The sequence below is a fragment of the Gadus morhua genome, chromosome 15 (assembly GCF_902167405.1).
Source record: "Gadus morhua chromosome 15, gadMor3.0, whole genome shotgun sequence".
In the NCBI taxonomy this organism is placed as follows: Eukaryota; Metazoa; Chordata; class Actinopteri; order Gadiformes; family Gadidae; genus Gadus; species Gadus morhua.
Genome location: NC_044062.1, coordinates 8,486,119 through 8,506,083, shown reverse-complemented (window position 1 = coordinate 8,506,083; position 19,965 = coordinate 8,486,119). Strand labels below are relative to the sequence as shown.

Genomic DNA, 19,965 nt, shown 5'->3' with positions numbered 1-19,965 from the left:
CCGCTGCTGACGCCCGACCAGAACCAGACATGGGGGGGGAAATTGCCCTCCTATGTTTAGTTTTGCATTTACATTCAGGGCATTTAGAAGGCGCTTTTATCCAAAGCAACTTCAACGGGTCATGCACACATCCACACACCGACGGCGGAGTCAACCGCGCAAGGCGACAGCCAGCTCTTCGGGAGCAGTCAGGGTTTAGGTGTCAGGGACACCTCAACAACTAAGAGGACCCGGAGATCAAACTAGCAACCTTCCGGTTACAAGTCACCCCGGTCTACCTCCTGCGCTAAGCCTCCCCCTCCCCCCTCTACCCACTCAGGCGCCTGGAGCTGGCGTCGCAGCTGAAGACCTGGCACCTGAAGGTGATCGAGATCGTGAAGCGCGGGCAGCACCGCAAGTCCCTGGACAAGCTGTTCCAAGGCTTCAAGCCCGCCGTGGAGTCCTGCTACTTCAACTGGGAGGTGGCCTACCCGCTCCCGGGCATCACCTACTGCAGCGCCGAGAAGAAGAGCGCCTCCTTCTGCTGGGCCCGCGCCGTGCAGCAGCAGAGGGGGGCCAAGGCCGCCTCGGCCGCAGGAGGGGGTGGAGGAGGGGGAGAAGGTTCCGAGACCGCGGGAGGAGGCGCCCCGCGAGGGGGGCTGGGTCGAGCCGAGAGCGGGACTGCCGGCGGCGATTACAAAGGGAGGGGCAACGGCCACTTCCTCCAGCAGGAGGTGGCGGTGCGGCCCAAGGAGACGATGGTGAGCAAGAGGAAGGGTCTGACGGCGGGCGGGGGCGTGCTGGGCCGGCTGGCGGGGGGGCCGTCCCTGTCCCTGGAGGAGGGCGGCGGCGGCGGGGGAGGTGGAGGAGGGGGTAAGTGCGTGTACAAGGGCCCCGGCTCCTCCTCGTCGGGGGGGAAGGGCAAGCTGACGCAGGGCTCCGGGAAGGGGGGCTCCATGGGCGGGTCGGGTGGTGCGGGGGCGTCCGGCGGCGGCGGCGGCGGGGGGAAGCACGCGGCCGCCAAGCGCCGCACCAGCAGCGAGGACAGCTCCCTGGAGCCCGACATGGCGGAGCTCAGCCTGGACGACGGCTCCTGCCTGGCGCTGGGCGCGGAGGCCAGCAACACCTTCGACTTCACCCCCCCGCCGCCCGAGATGCTGCCCCCGCCCGGGCCGCTGCTCCGGGGGAAGTACGGCGGCGGCGGCGGCGGCGGCGGCGGCGTCGGAGGGGGAGGGGCCTCCAAGAGGATGACCCAGACCTCGGCCTCCACGGCTCACCCGCCCGCCAACGCCCAGCCCCAGGCCCCGCCCCCGGCACCCTGCGCCCCGCCCAAGGAGGCGGTGACGGTGCTGGTGGTGGTGGCGCCGGAGGAGGAGGAGAAGGAGATGGAGCTGGAGGAGATGGAGGACGACCAGGAGGAAGGCGGGAAGGCACCGGCGGGGGCGGCCTCCGCCGGGGGGCCCGCGTTGGAGGCGGGGGCGGGGTCTTCCGGGGCCCCGCCTCCCCCGGCTGCAGGAGGAGCAGCAGGGGAGGGGGCCGGCGGAGCGGACCCCGCGGGGGAGGACGACTACCAGGCGTACTACCTGAGCGCAGCCTCGGAGGAGGGGGGCGACCGGGGGGCCGCCGACAACCACCACGAGGAGGAGCCCGACATCTTCGCCGGGATCAAACCTCTGGAGCAGGAGGGTCAGATGGAGGTGAGGACATTTACAGTACATTTACCTTCAGGGCGTTTAGACGCTTTTATCCAAAGCCACTTACAGTAAGTACATTTGTCAGAAGAAGACAGAGAAACAACCATACATCGCTGTCGGTACAATACAATGTGCCAAGCACTAACAATCGCTAGGTTAACCCGTTCCCCGTGCACAACCAAGATAGCTCGGATAAGATGCTACAAAATGCCAAGTACTATTTTTAAGTGCAGCGATTTCGCTGTGGTGTGTGAGTTGTAGCGAGAGTGTATACTGTTTATTTAAAACGGTCTATCTCTCCATCTGGCTTTCCATCTATCGCTTTATCTCTCTCTCACAAAACCCAATTTTTGTGTAATGTAATGGTGCGGTCCCTGGGCTTGGAAAATGCTGACGACTGCCCCATTTAGACGATGCTTGCAGTGTTCAAGAGCGAGGCGTAACCCTAACCCTGGCTCTGTGTGTCATTATCTGCTGTAGGGACACTTTCCTATTTTCAAAACTGTTCAGTCATTTAGCAGAAGCTTTCATCCAAAGTGATTCACAGCGTTGCTGCCCAGATGTTGTGTTTGCTACTTTTGTTAAGAGTGTGTGTGTGTGTGTGTGTGGTTGCAGGTGCTGTTTGCGTGTGCTGAGGCCCTGTACGCCCACGGCTACAGCAGTGAGTCCTGCAGGCTGGCCGTGGAGCTGGCCGGAGACCTGCTGGCCAACCCTCCTGACCTCAAGGTGGAGCAGCCTCAGACCAAGGTAACCTCACCTTCTGTCTGAATCTATGGGATATGGATGCTTTCTATCTCCATGGCGTCCATTGGTGACTGTATCTATGTTTTTTTTTTGTTACAATGGTGACTGTACTTATTGTTTCTGTTACCAAGGTTTTTGTCTCAATGGTATGTCACCATGATGACTGTGTCCAGGGTAAGTATGTATCTATTGTAGATGATACCTTGGTGACTGTATCTATGGTATCTGTTACTATGGTGACAGTACATATGGTTTCTGTTACCGTGGTGACTGTTGCTATGGTATCATGTCAAGGGTAAAAAAAAAAAAGCAAGGTGTCTATACCTATGGTATCTGTAACCATGGTATCTGATACCATGGTGACTGCATCTATGTTCCCGGTTACCATGGTGACCGTAACCATGGTTTCCATGCGTCCAGGGTAAGAAGAGCAAGGTGTCGACCATCCGTCAGACGGCGGTGGCCACCAGCACGCTGTCCAAGGCGGCCTTCCTGCTCATGGTGCTCAGCGAGCGGCTGGAGCTCCACAACCTGGCCTTCAGCACCGGCATGTTCTCCCTGGAGCTGCAGAGGCCGCCCGCCTCCACCAAGGCCCTCGAGGTGAGGGCGGCCGGGGACCGGGGCTGGGACCTGGGCCAGGGAGGGGGGTGGGGAACTGGAAGGGATAAGTTTAACCTCACCTTGCATGAATTAATTAATTAATTAATTAATTCATTCATTCATTCATGCATGCACATGTATGTATGCATCATTTATAGTTTGATAATAGAAAAATGTATATATAATTGTTTAGATGTATAGAGATATAGATATACAGTAGATATCTTATTATAACCCAGATATTTGTCCATCATATGATGTATTTTAGAAAGTGTCTCGTAAAACTGGTTTAACTTGGTAGTTATCCTAAATCCACCAGACTTTATTTAAATCCTCCCTCCCTCGGGCAGGTTTTAGTCCGCTTCGAGCGCTTCAGACTAATCAGGTTGTTATCTCGCCTGGAGCGGCGAGAATCCAATCAGCCATGATTTGATCATTTAGCTGCCACTGCTGCTTTGATCCAGAGAGACTCGCTTAGTGAACTCAGACACATGTCAGCCAGGAGCAGGTTGGGGTGTGAGGGCATCTCAGACGGAACCCAGCGGTTCTCAAACTTTTTCTACTAGTGTACCCCCTCTCAGATATTCTTTCAGCAAAGTAACCCCATTCACCGGCAGCATATGTACATGAATAATGTGTCGATTTCCTTTTGACTAGCATTCAGAATTATGGTAAAACTTGTGTGTTCAAGTATTATTTCAACATTTGAAAGAAAAGGAAAAAATTTAAGTACCAACTGCAGTACCCCAAGGGGTACGTGTACCGGCCTTTGAGAACCAGTGCCCTAACCAGCGGTGCTGCTGTGGTCCCAGGTGAAACTGGGCTACCAGGAGACGGAGGTGGTGGCCCTGATGAAGAAGATCCCCCTGGGGCTGGTGGAGATGACGGCCATCCGGGACCGCGGCGAGCAGCTCAGGGACGGCAGCTTCTGCGACTACCGGCCTGTCCTGCCCCTCATGCTGGCCAGCTTCATCTTCGACGTGCTCTGCATCCCAGGTAAGCATCGACGCCGGGCTACCATTGGCTGAGGGGCTAGGATGTACGCATCGATACCAAACCACCATTGGCTGAAGGGTTGGGATGTCAGCATCGACACCTGACTGCCATTGGCTGAGGGGTAAGGATGTCAGCATCGACACCTGACTGCCATTGGCTGAGGGGTTAGGATGTCAGCATCTACACCGCGCCACTATTGGCTGAGGGGTCAGGATCATTGTGTGTGTGTGTGTGTGTGTGTGTGTGTGTGTGTGTGTGTGTGTGTGTGTGTGTGTGAGATGCTTTTAAGCGAACAAAACAAAGTACTTGAGGGAAACCAAACGACAAGGAAGGAATAAATGAGTTTTGAAGGACGGCGCAATCAATGATGTTCGGAAAGAGCAGGCCGAGAAAGCAGCGTGTTCAATCCCCTGTGTGTTTATTTTCAGGGCCAGGACACTGTTTAGTACATGGTGGATTAATGTATTCCTTCATTAAGTTAGCATCGCTCACTATTGATTTCCAGTTGAATACTGGATGGCTCTCGCTCTTTTGCCATGAGGTCTCTGGCTCTCTCTACATGTGGTAGTGACGTTGTACCCTCCCTCTTGTACGCCATGTTGTTTGTGCAGTCGTATCCCCCACGGGGTCCCGGCCGCCCAGCCGTAACCGTAACAACGAGATGCCCGGCGACGAGGAGCTGGGCTTCGAGGCGGCGGTGGCGGCTCTCGGTGAGTGATGTCATGTTTACTCGCTGGCTGGCGCTCACCTACTCACTGCTTCAATCCCCCACCAACGTACTCTCTCGTGTGTGTGTGTGTGTGTGTGTGTGTGTGTGTGTGTGTGTGTGTGTGTGTGTGTGTGTGTCCAGGCATGAAGACGACGGTGAGCGAGGCAGAACACCCCCTGCTGTGCGAGGGCACCCGGCGGCAGAAGGGAGACCTGGCTCTGGCCCTCATGATCACCTACAAGGACGACCAGAGCAAGCTGAAGAAGGTAGCACAGAGAGACGCTCACTGTCCTCACCGTCTCTCACTCTCAATGTCACTCTCGCTTTCTCTCACTGTCTCACTCTCACTGTCTCTCTCCCTCACTCTCACTGTCTCTCTCTCAATTCCATTGTCTCTCTCCCTCACTTTCAGTGTCTCTCACTGTCTTTCACTATCAAGGTCTCTGTCTCTCTCCCTCACTTTCTCTCTCTTTCTCTCTCACTCTCACACACTCACCCTGTGATACCGGTCCTGGTTTCACCCCCACTCTTGAAAGAAAAGTGTTCTGTGGTTCAATCAGCGTCTGCTACGCAGTGAGAACAGGCTGCCGGAATCCGTGGGACCAGAGCGACAAACAGAAAACAATCTAGCGAAACATTTGGGTCTGTCTTTTAAAGTCTCTTTAGAGAGTGTGGATTCTTCTACCAAGTGGCTTTGAAAAATACACAATTTTTTTTAAGTGTTACTAGAGGAGCAGAAAACAATTACAGTAGCTTAACTCCTTTCAAGTGCTCTGCATGACAACAGTACAACTCCACTAACTACCAGAGCTGTATCACAACAACACAGTTTTTCTCTCCACCCTTGAAAATATCTTATCCTCCAAAACAAACTCATGAATATGCAAAACAAAACGTATCTCATCCGCGGCCGCTCCCCAGTTTCACATGCAAGTCCACCGCCGCCCGGTTCCTCCTATCACTCCACGGTATCTTTGAGGAGACACAGGAGAGCCGGACAGACGGACGCCGTTCTCAAGGACATTCTAATGAGTCTGGAGGGAGAGCCCGGCGGACGGTGTTGGCCAATCACAGGCCACCAAGCACGCCAATGGTTTTGCGTCACGCAACGCGGCTGGAAGCAAAAACAAACCAGTGTGTTTGAAACAGGCTATTTACAAAATGGGATTCAGCCCCATCTGCCAACAACACCTCAACAAAACGGTCAACAATGCATGTGAACTTCCGGAGAGTAAACACAGATTGCTCCAAGGACCAGAGCTAGGGTTGTAGATGCTGGTGTCACGTGCTGGTATCGTTCAGAGTCATGTATCCACCTGTGAGGGAGGCAGGGGAGGCGGTCTGGACAGGACAGCAGAGCCTGGCCCCGGTTCAGACAAGCCAGCCTTCCACTCAACATCTGCTCCAGCCCAGAGCCAGATGGTTCCCAGGGGGACTCAGCTGCTGCTCCGCCCGCCGTCCTCCCCTCAATCACATGATTACCCAATGATGAGTGCTTAAAAATCATGTTCCGATTAAATGATGAGTGGCAGAGCGGCAGCTGGGAGCATGTCTCCCGCTGAGTGAAAACACGTTTTCCTGTTGCGTTGCACACGGGGTTCCCGAGGAAAGGGGAACTTATCTCTGTTGTAACCTTCCCGGGAGGACGATCGCTGGTGACCTTGTGTTGGACGGAACTTGAGGACACGGGTACTATCCCCTTTTCGAGGCCCTCCCTCTGTATCTCTGGAACCCGTCCGACTCCATCCCTCCCTCTGTCCCCCCCCAGATTCTGGACAAGCTGCTGGACCGCGAGAGCCAGACCCACAAGCCCCAGACCATCAGCTCCTTCTACTCCAGCAGCAAGCCCGCCGCCAGCAGCCAGCGCAGCCCGTCCAAGCACTCTGCCAGCCATCACGCCGGGGCCCCCGGGGGCCAAGGGGCCGGCGGCGTCCACAACAACAACAACAAACACGCCGCCGCTTCATCGTCTGGTGCCGCGGTCGCTGCCGCCGTGGCCTCCTCCTCCTCCAGCTCCTCCTCCGTTGTGCCGGTGGGGAGCGGGGCGGGGGTGCCGGGCCAGCTAGCTGCCGCCACCGCTGCGGCTGCCCAGAACAACAACAACAACGGCGGGGAAGGAGGGAGCGACGCCAGGGAGCTAGGTAAACACCCGGAGCTTCCTCTGTCTCAATAGCACCAGGCGCCACTCTGAGCCGCTCCAGTCTCTCTGTGTCTCCCCCCCTACACCCCCTGGTGTGTGGCGATAACGCGTGTTTGTTGTGCCTCCAGACGGGGGCCAGCCGACGGCGTGCGAGCCGCAGAACGACCTGGCCGCATTCAAGCCCGAGGGCCCGGTGCCCAGTCGGCTAGCGCTTGGGGGCCGCGGGGCCTATAGCGGCCGCTGCTGGGGCTCCCCGGTGCGCCAGAAGAAGAAGCACACAGGTAGGCGCTCTCATGTGGAACCTCTGATTCATGCGCTGGTTATGCTGCGTTTGTGTCTAGCGTATGAGTGGGAAGGTACTACCGATGGAAGTGTACTCAGAGTAGTCCTATGCAGCGTCACTGGCAATTTTCCTGCAACAAGCAATCTGTAAATATGACTTCGTTGTTTTTTTATAATGCATTACAATTATCAGTGCTATTCTGCCTTTTCATACGCAATGGATGATTGATTACATAATTACAATACAGATATGCAGTAGCATGTTAAGGCTATTCAGCAGCTTGATCGTTGATTGAATATTTAACGATGGGGGGGGACTGAGAATGGAACCCTGCGGGACCCCACATAATATTGGTCCCTTTTGCTAATTGGCAAAACTACCTATTGAGGTAACAGTTAAACAAATCTCAACCAACCATTTTTATGCCTTACAGGAAAGAACTCCCTGCCCTTCCATCAATGTGTTTACTGCCAGGTTAAGCTCCTTTTATCCAGGTCTCTATGTGTTTCTATGACGTTAACTCCTGTGTGTGTGTTCCCAGGCATGGCTAGCATCGACAGCAGCGCTCCGGAAACCACCTCCGACAGTTCCCCTACCCTAAGCCGCCGACCCATCCGTGGGGGCTGGGCCGCCACCTCCTGGGGGCGGGGCCAGGACAGTGACAGCATCAGTAGCTCCTCCTCTGATTCGCTGGGCTCTTCCTCATCCAGTGGCTCTCGACGGACAGGGGGCGGGGCTAGGGCCAAGAGCACAGACACCAGCCGGTAAGAAAATATAGAAATGACGAAAACGGATAAAGAATTGTACCTTACTTTACTGAAATGACAGAAATTCCAAACTGGGATTAATATCATACTCTTATCATAAAGACACAGCCAGAGATAATTAGACGGTATTCAAAAGGCCACAGACACCTGTGTAGGAGAACCTCCTGTGTGTCAGAACCACCTCTCACCCCCTGCTTGTCCCACAGTTACAAGGGGCGTCGCCCGGAGTGCCACGCCCCCCACGTGCCCAATCAGCCGTCGGAGGCCGCCGCCCACTTCTACTTCGAGCTGGCCAAGACGGTGCTCATCAAGGCGGGGGGGAACTCTTCCACCTCCATCTTCACGCAGCCCTCGGCCAGCGGGGGCCACCAGGGGCCCCACCGCAACCTCCACCTGTGTGCCTTCGAGATCGGCCTGTACGCCCTGGGCCTGCACAACTTCGTCTCCCCCAACTGGCTGTCCCGGACCTACAGCTCCCACGTGTCCTGGATCACAGGTCGGGCCTTCGTTCTGCTCTGCCTTCTGATCTGCTTTTATTTTGATGAAGCGGATTCAGGATTTGTTCCCCATTGTTATTTAGTAAACTTGGAGACTCCACCCTCCTATGGATCAAAACTCTCCTCCACCCTCCTGTTGTTCATGTTCCTCACCTCTCCTCCCCCCTCTCCTCCTCCACCCTCCTGTTCATGTTCCTCACCTCTCCTCCCCCCTCTCCTCCTCCACCCTCCTGTTCATGTTCCTCACCTCTCCTCCTCCACCCTCTCCTCCACCCTCCTGATGATCACATTCGTAACCTCTCCTCCACCCTCCTGTTGTTCATGTTCCTCACCTCTCCTCCACCCTCCTGTTGTTCATGTTCCTCACCTCTCCTCCACCCTCCTGTTGTTCATGTTCCTCACCTCTCCTCCACCTTCTCCTCTTCCACCCTCCTGTTGTTCATGTTCCTCCGCCCCCCATCCTCCTGTTGTTCATGTTCCTCACCTCTCCTCCACCTTCTCCTCCACCCTCCAGGCCAGGCCATGGAGATCGGCAGCGCGGCCCTCAACATCCTGGTGGAGTGCTGGGACGGCCACCTGACGCCCCCCGAGGTGGCGTCGCTGGCGGACCGGGCCTCCCGCGCCCGGGACCCCAACATGGTGCGGGCGGCGGCGGAGCTGGCCCTCAGCTGCCTGCCCCACGCCCACGCCCTCAACCCCAACGAGATCCAGAGGGCCCTGGTGCAGTGCAAGGAGCAGGTGGGGCTCCGGCTGGGCTCCGTCTGTCTGTCCGCCCGGCCCTCCGTCTGTCAGTCGCACAGCTACCAACCGTCTGTAAGCTGGCCTTTATTACGCTCTACTGACTGTCTGTCTGTCTTCTATTCATGTATTCAATCAATCATCCATCAGTCTATTTAGAAATCGTTCGTTTGATCCACAAGAGGAGATTTTAAATACATTGGGATCTACCGTAACGATTGTTATTGGCAATTATCATGCAGTCTACCTGACGTGTGTGTGTGTGTGTGTGTGTGTGTGTGTGTGTGTGTGTGTGTGTGTGTGTGTGTGTGTGTGTGTGTGTGTGTGTGTGTGTGTGTGTGTGTGTGTGTGTGTGTGTGTGTGTGTGTGTGTGTGTGTGTGTGTGTCTCTGCAGGACAACACCATGCTGGAGAAGGCCTGCATGGCGGTGGAGGAGGCGGCCAAGGGGGGCGGGGTCTACCCGGAGGTGCTGTTCGAGGTGGCCCACCAGTGGTACTGGCTGTACGAGCAGTCCGTCGGCGGGGGGGCGGGGCAGCAGAGGGAGGGGGTTGGGCGCTGCGGCGCTAACGGCGGCGCCGGCCGCAGACCCCCCGACTCCCACTGCGGCCTGCTGGACGGGGGCGGGGTCATGGGCGAGTCCCCGGGCGTTACCGCAGTGACGGCCACGGTGACGGCGGCGGCGGTGGTGCCGGTGATCTCGGTGGGCTCCACCATCTACCAGTCGCACCCGCTGCCGGGCCAGGCCATGGCCCACCCCCACGGGCCCGGCCTGCACCCCTACACCACCATCCAGGCCCACCTGCCCACCGTCTGCACCCCCCAGTACCTGGGGCACCCCCTGCAGCAGGTCCCTCGGCCCACCGTGTACCCTGTGGCCGGAGCCGCCTACCCCCAGGTGGGCCTCGCTGTATGTCTTCCTCTCCGTCCATCTACAGTACACTATTGTATGGTACAGTACACTACAGTATGTTACAGTACAATACACTATGTTACAGTTCACTACAGTATGGTACAGTACACTACTGTATGGTACAGTATGTTACAGTACAATACGCTATGTTACAGTTAACTACATTATGGTACAGTACACTACTGTATGTTACAGTACAGTATGTTACAGTACAGTGCAGTATGATACAGTACAGTATGTTACAATACACTATGTTACAGTACACAACTGTATGTTACAGTACAGTATGTTACAGTACAGTACAGTATGTTACAGTACAGTATGATACAGTACAGTACAGTATGTTACAGTACAATATGTTACAGTTCACTACAGTATGTTACAGTACCCTACTGTATGTTACAGTACAGTACAGTATGTTACAGTTCACTACGGTATGTTACAGTACAATACACTGTTACAGTACACTACAGTATGTTACAGTACACTGCAGTATGTTACAGTACAATACACTATGTTACAGTACACTACAGTATGTTACAGTACACTACAGTATGTTACAGTACAATACACTATGTTACAGTATGTTACCCCCAGGTGGGCCTAGCTGTATGTCTCTCTCTCTTAGTAAATAACATTACTTTACAATACAGTACGTTACTGTACATTACATCTACACTACAGTACATTAATGTACATAACGATACATTACAGTACATTGACATTGAATCGCTCAGCAGAAAATCTGTGTGCAGAGCAGCTAAGAAGTGTAATCAATATTGTATATATATAATATTTGCGGTAGTGGGAACATCTCCAATAGCTACCACAAATCAACCACTCTGTGGTCGAGTGAGGCTCGCCCACCCATGTTTGTCAGGTTATTCTCGGTCTGCCTGATCTGTAGCAGATGGGGTTCTGTGGAGGGTTTCTGACAGAGAAGGGGGTGTATTATAAAACGATGTCACTCATGGACCAGTCCTCATGGTTCAGCTCCTTGAGTGAAAAACAAGCACAGTGTTCCTCTTTTGATGGAAACCAAAATTAAACCAATGGTCTCTATTCTTAACGTGTGTATACTTCTACATTATAACTCATGCAGGATCCATCCTCGTTATGTTGAGGTGTTGTGGAGCATACCAATAAGCAGGGGTCTGTATGGACTGATAGATGCATGTTTGAAGTGTGCCTCCTTCAGTCTGAGTGGCAGAACGCTCGCTCGCCGATTAGTATGCAGTCGTCTGGTTCAGACAAATCCTATTGTGTCTCCAAAGTGCGCTCGCCCGCAGTACCCAGGGGACCAGCTGGCGTGCCGAGACTTTGACTGACAGCCGCTAGAAGAGTGCAGGGAGACTGAAATAAATAACCCGTGTTCAGGAAAGAGCCGCAGAAGTTATTCACTTTGGTGGAGCTCGTCCTTGGAACGCAGAGAGTACGGCGCTTGTTAGTCGAGATCGTGCTGATGTTTCTCTCCGTGATTAGGGAGTCCGTTACGGTTCCAATTCGCTACCTTGGTTTTCCGAATCAATAAATGTTCCCCCGCCAGTACCTTAGGGGGAGTGTAAACACAGGTCTCTCCAATCAACCAGAGATGTATGTATATAATCCACGGGTGTACGGGGTTCTAAAACCCACAGAGGATAGAATGATCCACAGATCAGTCAGTACCCTACTCGCAGGCCTTCATCAGCTCTGGAGAATCGTGTACGGAGATGATCAGCAGTCGCCCTTTCACACATGCGACACACAACAGGGGATGAGCTGCGTCAGACGTGTCCACAAACATTGGAGATGGACGGGGATGAGGGTCCAGACGATCCACTCCGTAACGCTGACTGCAGTACAGGCCTGAGGAGATACGTACCCAGCAGCTACGCTCTGTGCTCCCAGTTCTGCGCCAGTCGTACGATAGAGAGGTCAACGTCAGCAACACGCCCGTTCGCTTGTCGGGAACTCTCGGGCCCTGGTAGATTTGTCTCCGGAGGGGCGCAGTCAGTCGTTCTTGTTCACACATACAGCCGATGACACGGAGAAGTTCAGACTTTCGGTTCATGTGACAAAGGCCTATTAGGAGTATACTGTCGACTAGTCTCTGTACAGTCATGCAAAAATAAATAATTACTATAAATAAACCGGATCAATAAACCAAAGAGAACTCAAACGTCAAGAAATGGGGTCCCAGGTAGAGCCATTGTGCTGGGGTCGGTCTATGAGGAGCACTGATGTGGGGCCCCCAGGCCACATGTCCCCCCCCTCCGGCCCCTGTGTTGTGTTGCTGACCCGCTGTCTATGTGGTCCGCCCCAGGGCATGCACCCGGCCTTCATCGGGGCGCAGTACCCCTTCTCCGTGGCCACGGGCCCCCACCCGCCCATGGCTACCACCGCCGTCACCTTCCCCGGGGTGCAGGTTCCGTCCATGACCCAGATCGCGGTCCACCCCTACCACACTGAGACCGGCATGCCCATGGGCACCACCGTGGCAGGTGTGTGTGTCCACCAGAGTGTCTAAAGAGTTTGTGTGTGTGCGCATGGGTAGCTTGATTGTCATTTTAGTTGATTGTAATTGTGTTAATTTGAGTGAGTGCCAACATCTTCGGCTTATGCCAATTTTCTTAATGATGTCAGATGTGTGTGTTTTGATAATGAAGTCAGATGTGTGTGTTGATGATGAAGTCAGATGTGTGTGTGTTGATAATGAAGTCCGATGTGTGTGTTGATAAGGATATGTGTGTGGATAATGAAGTCCGACGTGTGTGTTTCCCTAATGTGAGAGAGGTTTTCTCCTCACTAGTGGAGCGGTTTGTTTTCCTCACATTGACGGAGGTGCATTGATTTGTTTTTTACGTGTGTGTGTGTGTGTTGTGATTAATGCATCTAGAGGAGGAAAACCTCTGCGCAGCCACACAGTGTGCATTAACTCAGTGATTGACAGCCGGTCTGCCTCACTAGGCAGTGTGTAGCCGCCTTCAGAGAGCGAAAACAAACGCCTGCATTAATGAAAACGTCGTTTTCAGGGCGATCAGGCACATCCCTGATAAAGACTACAGAACAACACACCCTGTCTCAGGACAGGATGTGTTGTACTGTTCTATGTGGTCTGCTGCATTGTACTACAGTTACTACAATTATTAGAAGATTGAAATTGTACCAAGATAAGTGAATGGTTTAATTGTATTGGATTGTACCATGTGGTATACATTATGTATTTTATATTTTGACGGTGCATATTGGATTGCACGATGGTGTGTATATGTTGTACCTTCGGACAGTGGGTAATGCCTGTGTGATACTGGTATGTTCAGGACAGTGTGTGTATCGTACTCTACGTCTGAATGTATCTAAGGGTGCGTTGTCCGGTGGTGTGTCACCATCTTCATCGTGTGTGTGTGGGTGTGTGTTGTAGGGTGGTGTGTCACTATCTTCACCCAGGATGTAGTGTGTGTGTGTGTGTGTGTGTGTGGTATTGTTGTGTTGTACGGTGGTGCGTCACCATCTTCACCCAGGATGTAGTGTGTGTGTTTGTGTGGTATTGTTGTACGGTGGTTCGTCACCATCTTCACCCAGGATGTACTGTGTGTATGTGCATGTGTGTGTGGTATTGTTGTGTTGTACGGTGGTACGTCACCGTCCTCACCCAGGATGTAGTGTGTGTGTCCCCTGCTCTGCTCTTAACACTTGTACCGTGTGGTTATCAGGATCCTTTTATTCCCTCCCAGTAGGTGGCATCCACGCGGGCTCCACCATCCAGGCCATGCAGGCCGCGTCTCTGGCCGCCATGCCCGCCCTGGCCTCCCAGCCCGCCTCCATGGTCAACAGCCAGCCCCTGCCCCCGGATGACGAGCAGCACAGCCAGCCAATCAGCCAGCAGGGCCTGCACTACCTGCACTCCGCCTACAGAGTTGGTACGTGGAACCAACGCTCGTGTCACGTGACCGTCGTCATGTGACTCGGAACACACACTTCTTTTGGGCGGCATGGGGCTCAGGAGGTAGAGCGGGTCGGCTGGTAACCGGAAGGTTGCCGGTTCGATCCCCGGCTCCTCCTAGTGTGAGTGAGTGTCGAGGTGTCCCTGAGCAAGGCACCTCACCCTGACTGCTCCCGACGAGTTGGCTGTCGCCTTGCATGGCTGACACCGCCGTCGGTGAGTGAATGGTTGCATGAATGGGTGAGTGTTTGGCAATATTGTAAAGCGCTTTCAGTGGCCACTGGTTAGAAAGGCGCTGTATAAAATGCAGTCCATTTACCATTTATGTGTGTTTGTGTGTGTGTGTGTGTGTAGGCATGCTGGCTCTGGAGATGCTGGGGCGGCGGGCTCACAACGACCACCCCAACAACTTCTCCCGCAGCCCCCCCTACACCGAGGACGTGAAGTGGCTGCTGGGGCTGGCTGCGCGGCTAGGTGGGTCGGGACACCGAGTTCATGTTCACAACTACTCATTTATTCATTCATTTATTCACGAAGACTAGGTCGGCCAGGATCATGTTCAGAACGGCTCACTCATTCATTCATCTACTCACTAATTCTTTAATTCATTCATTCGTTCATCAAGCGTAATTTGCATTAACCGGAGACCCTATCTTATCAATCCCTCGACGGGAAACGTACCAGACATCTGAATCAATGGTCTTAATTGGTCTTCTGATTGGCGCTGTGATCGATTCAGTGTTCACACGTTCTATGCGTTGCTTCCCCTGTGTAAGCGCTGTGCCTGTGAGCGTGTCATGATCAAGGCTTTGTGTGTTTTGCGTGCGTGTTCCAGGGGTGAACTACGTGTACCAGTTCTGCGTGGGCGCGGTCAAGGGGGTCCTGAGCCCCTTCGTCCTGCAGGAGATCATCATGGACGCCCTGCAGCGGCTCAACCCCGTCCACATCCACGCACACCTGCGCATGCCCGCCTTCCACCAGCTGGTGCAGCGCTGTCAGCAGGCCTACCTCCAGGTAGACACACACACACACACACACACACACACACACACACACACACACACACACACACACACACACACACACACACACACACACACACACACACACACACACACACACACACACACACACACACACACACACACACACACACACACACACACACACACACAGAGAGAGAGAGTGTGCGTGGGTGCCTTCCGTGCGCGTGCGTGCCGTCAGTGAGCACACAAGCACATGAACACACCTGTATGGTGCATGTGCACCATTAAGATGACATCACTGGTACGGCACTACGGTGTGACGTAACTCTGGATTAGATCAACACTACTGCGAGAGGAAAGGTAGAGTGGAATCAGAGCATCAAGAGGCCCGCTGCCTACGGGACAAACGTCGGCTTGCAGTTTCATTATTTTGTCTAATATTTGACATCCATGCGTGGAACCGTGGATTAGCGAAGGGGGAAGGAATGAATGAACCTCTAATCGGTCTGGAGGCTGGATCCTCTCAACGTGATTGGGATGCTTCTCTCGATCGCGCCCGCGTCTACCTTTCCCTCGCTTGCATCACCCTCTGTCTCTCGGCCTGCGCCAGACTCCAGCTGTAGCTCTGGAAGTAAAAAAATATGGAAATGATCGTTCAAAACCGATTCATTTCAAGTTTTCCCCCACATCCCGACACACCGGGGTGGTCGGCCTGCAAGCTGCTCTTCTGCCTCTGTTCCACGCGTCTGCACGGCGACAGTAGTGTTGTGTGTTTTGTGTGTGGTAGTTTGCTACCACACACAAGGAAATTAGTTCTGAGCTCCTCTGTCATTCTGTCGTGTGTTTTCCTGTTGTGCGTGTTTCTCTGTTGTGCATGTGTTTCTCTGTTTGTGTGTGTGTGTGTGTGTGTGTGTGTGTTACTCGGTTGTGTGTGTGTGTTTCTCTGTTTTGCGTGTGTTACTCCGTCGTCCTCCGTGCTGCGGGCCGACTCTCTAAAGCCCCCCACCCCCCCGGGGCTGAGCGTTCCGGGACGTGTCCCCCCCCCCCCCCCCCCTCCTCCAGGGGGACGTGACTCTCTCTCCTTAAATGAGGTTAGCTCTGCCTGAGCGCGGCCGGTCTGGTCCAGAACGCTGAGGCTGCCCGGCTAATGAGAGGAGGCATCTGGGTCTTGTCACGCCCCCCCCCCCCCCCCCCCCCCCCCCCCGCCCCCCCCCCCCCCCCCCCCCCCGCCCACAAGCCTCCCAGAGCCAGCGGAGGGGAGAGCCAGGCCCATATGCCGGCCGTCCTCATGCTCCCCCCCCCCCCTCAGGACGGCCAGAGGACTTGCCGGGACCGAACACCGGAGAGGAGACCCTAGAGGAGCAGCTCCCCCGGTGCATGTTCTCCTGCGCGGTTACAGAGTTATAGGACAGGGCGCTGATGATACTATGAAGGGCTCTCGGCAGACTGCTTCAGCTCGGTGTCTTTTGATTTGGTGTCTGTTGAATTGGTGTCTGTTGATTTGGTATCTGTTGATTTGGTATCTGTTGATTTGGTGTCTGTTGATTTGGTGTCTGTTTTACAGAGACGGGGGATTAAGGAGCAGGTAGGGGTTAGACAGTGAGGGACTGGGGATTGAACACGGCACCATTTGGCCTGGAGCAAAAACCCCTAGCTACTACTTTCGTGTGTGTATGTGTGTTTGTGTTTAAGTGTGTGTGTCTGTCTCTGTTGTGCGTGCCAACCCTAACCCTGTGGACGGTAGGGCAGACCTTTACCACCGCTTTGCAATCTGTTGCTGCCCAGTCGCTGTGTGGTTGACTGTATTGCAGAGTGTTAATGTAGCATGGATAGAAATAGAAAACCATAAACAGTTCAGGGAGAATGTTTTCATTTCTCCTGCCTTCAATCACTTTTTAATAACCTAACGCTGCCTTCTGAAAAGGCAGCCTTCTTTTAATCAATGCACTACAAATCCAACAAGAACAACATTGTCAAACACAACAATGACCAGGTTTTCCTTGACCAAACAAAAGCCACTTTCTGAAAGCACCGCACGAGAATATTTTAATTTCAGATGAATACGTTTCAAAGCAAATATAATTAAAGATGAAAGCACAAAGTATTAATCTTGTTTATTATTGTGTATAATGTAGAATAGTACAATATTATCTAGTTTAGTAGTCATGTTTATGAATGGGTATGATATAATACAGTATGGTATATTAAAGTATTGTATTAGTCTTGTTCATGAATGGGTATGATATAATACAGTTTGGTAGTCTTGGTTAGTGTTACACTATAGTATAGTAGTCTTTTTCTTGAATGGGTATAATATAGTATAATATATAATATTATATATTATAAGGTTCATGGTTGTGGCAGTTCATTCCCTTGCTATTCTCAAGTGCCTTTTCAGCTCTCAGTTCTTCCGTTGTTGAAGTTGCATTAATCTGTGTTTGAATAATGCGCTTTGAGAGCCTTTCATGCTGCCTGTGTTCTAATCTGAACCTCAGGCTCTCTGAACCGTCTTAACTCAGGCTGGGACCACCAGTCAGCCCTGCTTTGAGTGCCTGGCTGAGGAAATGAGAGCATGGAAAATGCAATGGAATACAAAGTCTGCTGGTGTAACATGAACAGACAGCTCGGTGTTACTTTACAGCCTTCAGTAGTAGCAGGCTACGGATAGTTAGGGAACATGAGATAACACTAAATGCTGTTCAACCTTCCAACTCTGGATCAAGGTATGCAAAGCCTCCCAATCCAGGGGAAGTCCAGCTGTGTGTTCAGCTGAGCTAGTTGGCCATATTTTAGGGCCAGGCTTGTTTTTCTGAGACCCTGCCAGGATTCAGTCTCTACTACAGCTGGAATAACGATTTAGAAATCAAGACATTGTGGCACTGCTGGCATTCTACAACAGTAATCAGACGAGCTCATTACTAATCGACTGTTTTCGAACTAATTCAAATACAGTGTCTTTGCTGGTTTTGTGCGACCGTTCTGCCCACTCAGAAGCCATCACACTCCTAACGTCCATGGTGGGAGGTATCCCTCTTCTGGGTTCATTCTCAGGGCTCGTCTCGCCGGGTCTTGGGAGTTATTCTTCAAAGCCCGGGCCCAGAAGTGCGGAGCTCTGCCCCCTGGGCCACTCGGAGCTCTATAAATAGTCCTGAATAAATACACAACTTTAACTACCATTACATGAATGTCAAAATATAATGTGGGTCAGCTTTCAATCAGTGATGTGAGTGATTTGTTGCTGCCCCCGAGCCAAAGTTTGAGACCCCCTGCTCGTCTTACAGTATTGAGACCGTAACTGTAGCTAAACTTGACCTTCTCCGTCCACCTCTGCAGTACATCCACCACCGGCTCATCCACCTGACGCCGGCCGACTACGATGACTTCGTCAACATCATCCGCAGCGCCAGGGGGGCCTTCTGCCTGACGCCGGTGGGCATGATGCAGTTCAACGACGTCCTGCAGAACCTCAAGAGGGGCAAGCAGACCAAGGAGCTGTGGCAGCGCATCTCCCTGGAGATGGCCACCTTCTCCCCATGACTGGAGCTCCAGCTCAGGCTGGAGATGGCCACCTTCTCCCCCTGAATGGAGCTCTGTGTCTGGGTGGAGTCTGAGCCCTTCTTCCCCCCCCCCCCCCCCCCATCCCACCCTCTTGACTGGAGCGCTGTCTTTAGGAGGAGATGGAACCCTTTCCCCCCCCCTCCCTCCCTGACTGAAGCTCTGCATCCCCCTGGGTATAGTGACCTTTTACCCAGGAATGGAGCTGCGTCACCGGATGGAGACGTACACATCTCCCCCTGAATGGAGTTCTTTCTCTGGGTGGAGATGGACCCGTTCTCCCTCCAAGACCGGGGCTCCAGAACTCCCCCGATGATGGCCACTTCCTCCCCCATGACTTGAGCTTCATGTCAGGCTGCAGCCGGCTACCTTCTCCCTGATGACTGAAGCTCTGCGACTCCCTGGGGACAGCCACCATCTCTCCACGACCGGAGCTCCATCTCAGGCTTGAGATGGCTAATTTGTCCCCCATGACTGGAGCTCTGTATCCTACTGGGGATGAGCCACTGTCCTCCCGCAGACTGGAGCTCCGCTTGAGGCCGGAGGTGCTGAGGACTCGCCTGGGGGAGAGGGACGTGATTATGGGGGATGTTTTAAAGGGGCCTGACCCCAAGGTCCTTAGCCAGCGTCTGACGTCTCCTGCTTGGATGTTCTGCATCGTACTCTGGGGTGCATGGGGACGGAAGACCCTCCCTCACCTCCTCTCTCTCACACATAGACACACACACACACACACACGCACACACAAGCATACACACAAACATGCAGCACAATCAACTTCCTAAAGTCCTTGACTCCACAAGACTTCCTTTTGGTATAAAAAGAAATGTCAGTGTGTGCGTGCACGTGTGTTTGTGTGCATGCACGAGGCAGCAGGGGGTTGGATGTTTGATTTCACTTCGTCCAGACTTTGTGCTCACTTACACGTATTACCTTTCCGTCTGTATTCAATCATTGTTCAAGTTAGTGTAAACCTCCTCTACTACTAAGGCACCCCCCCCCCCTTCTCCGACCGCCTCCACTTCCTGTAGGGGCGGGGCTTCGTCATCACTTCTTTGAGAGTGGGTCTTCGTCGTCAGGACAACACTGCATTTGTTTCTTCCTTTTTCAAGGAGGCCACCGACTGAGTTTAAATACTGCGAAATTCCTCCGTCCACCGGCCGACCCCTGGACGGTCGCACGCTGGCCTCTGGCCTCATGCCTCTGACCTCTGGCCTCAAGGCCGACCCCGGAGAACTACGTCACGACACCTGTGATTAGTTTCATCCTGCGGTTTAGGAGAGGAATGATAGAACGCGGCCATCATGTTGAGCTGACAGGATGTAGGAGTTCCAACACAAGTCCAGAAGGGGGGGGGGGGGGGGGAAAGTGTGTGTGTGTGTGTGTGTGTGTGTGTGTGTGTGTGTGTGTGTGTGTGTGTGTGTGTGTGTGTGTGTGTGTGT

The 19,965-nt window shown here is 53.4% G+C and overlaps 1 protein-coding gene across 6 annotated transcripts in view; it reads left to right on the top strand.

Annotated features, from left to right (window-relative positions):
- zswim8 (zinc finger, SWIM-type containing 8) overlaps positions 1-19,631 on the top strand; it is a 37,715-nt gene extending 18,084 nt beyond the window's left edge. Inside the window, exons 10-26 of one of the 6 annotated variants that reach the window (XM_030379653.1) lie at positions 320-1,676; positions 2,289-2,420; positions 2,838-3,017; positions 3,830-4,013; positions 4,616-4,723; positions 4,864-4,988; positions 6,491-6,863; positions 6,991-7,143; positions 7,687-7,909; positions 8,119-8,408; positions 8,924-9,222; positions 9,542-10,042; positions 12,363-12,540; positions 13,777-13,959; positions 14,337-14,456; positions 14,818-14,996; positions 18,302-19,631. In XM_030379653.1, the coding sequence (XP_030235513.1) occupies positions 320-1,676; positions 2,289-2,420; positions 2,838-3,017; positions 3,830-4,013; positions 4,616-4,723; positions 4,864-4,988; positions 6,491-6,863; positions 6,991-7,143; positions 7,687-7,909; positions 8,119-8,408; positions 8,924-9,222; positions 9,542-10,042; positions 12,363-12,540; positions 13,777-13,959; positions 14,337-14,456; positions 14,818-14,996; positions 18,302-18,505 (4,789 nt within the window). In that variant the 3' untranslated portion in view covers positions 18,506-19,631. Of the gene's footprint in view, positions 1-319; positions 1,677-2,288; positions 2,421-2,837; positions 3,018-3,829; positions 4,014-4,615; positions 4,724-4,863; positions 4,989-6,490; positions 6,864-6,990; positions 7,144-7,686; positions 7,910-8,118; positions 8,409-8,923; positions 9,223-9,541; positions 10,055-12,362; positions 12,541-13,752; positions 13,960-14,336; positions 14,457-14,817; positions 14,997-18,301 lie in introns of all 6 variants that reach the window. The other 5 variants (XM_030379651.1, XM_030379648.1, XM_030379650.1 and 2 more) reach the window with 5 other exon arrangements.
- Positions 19,632-19,965: the final 334 nt, after the last annotated feature.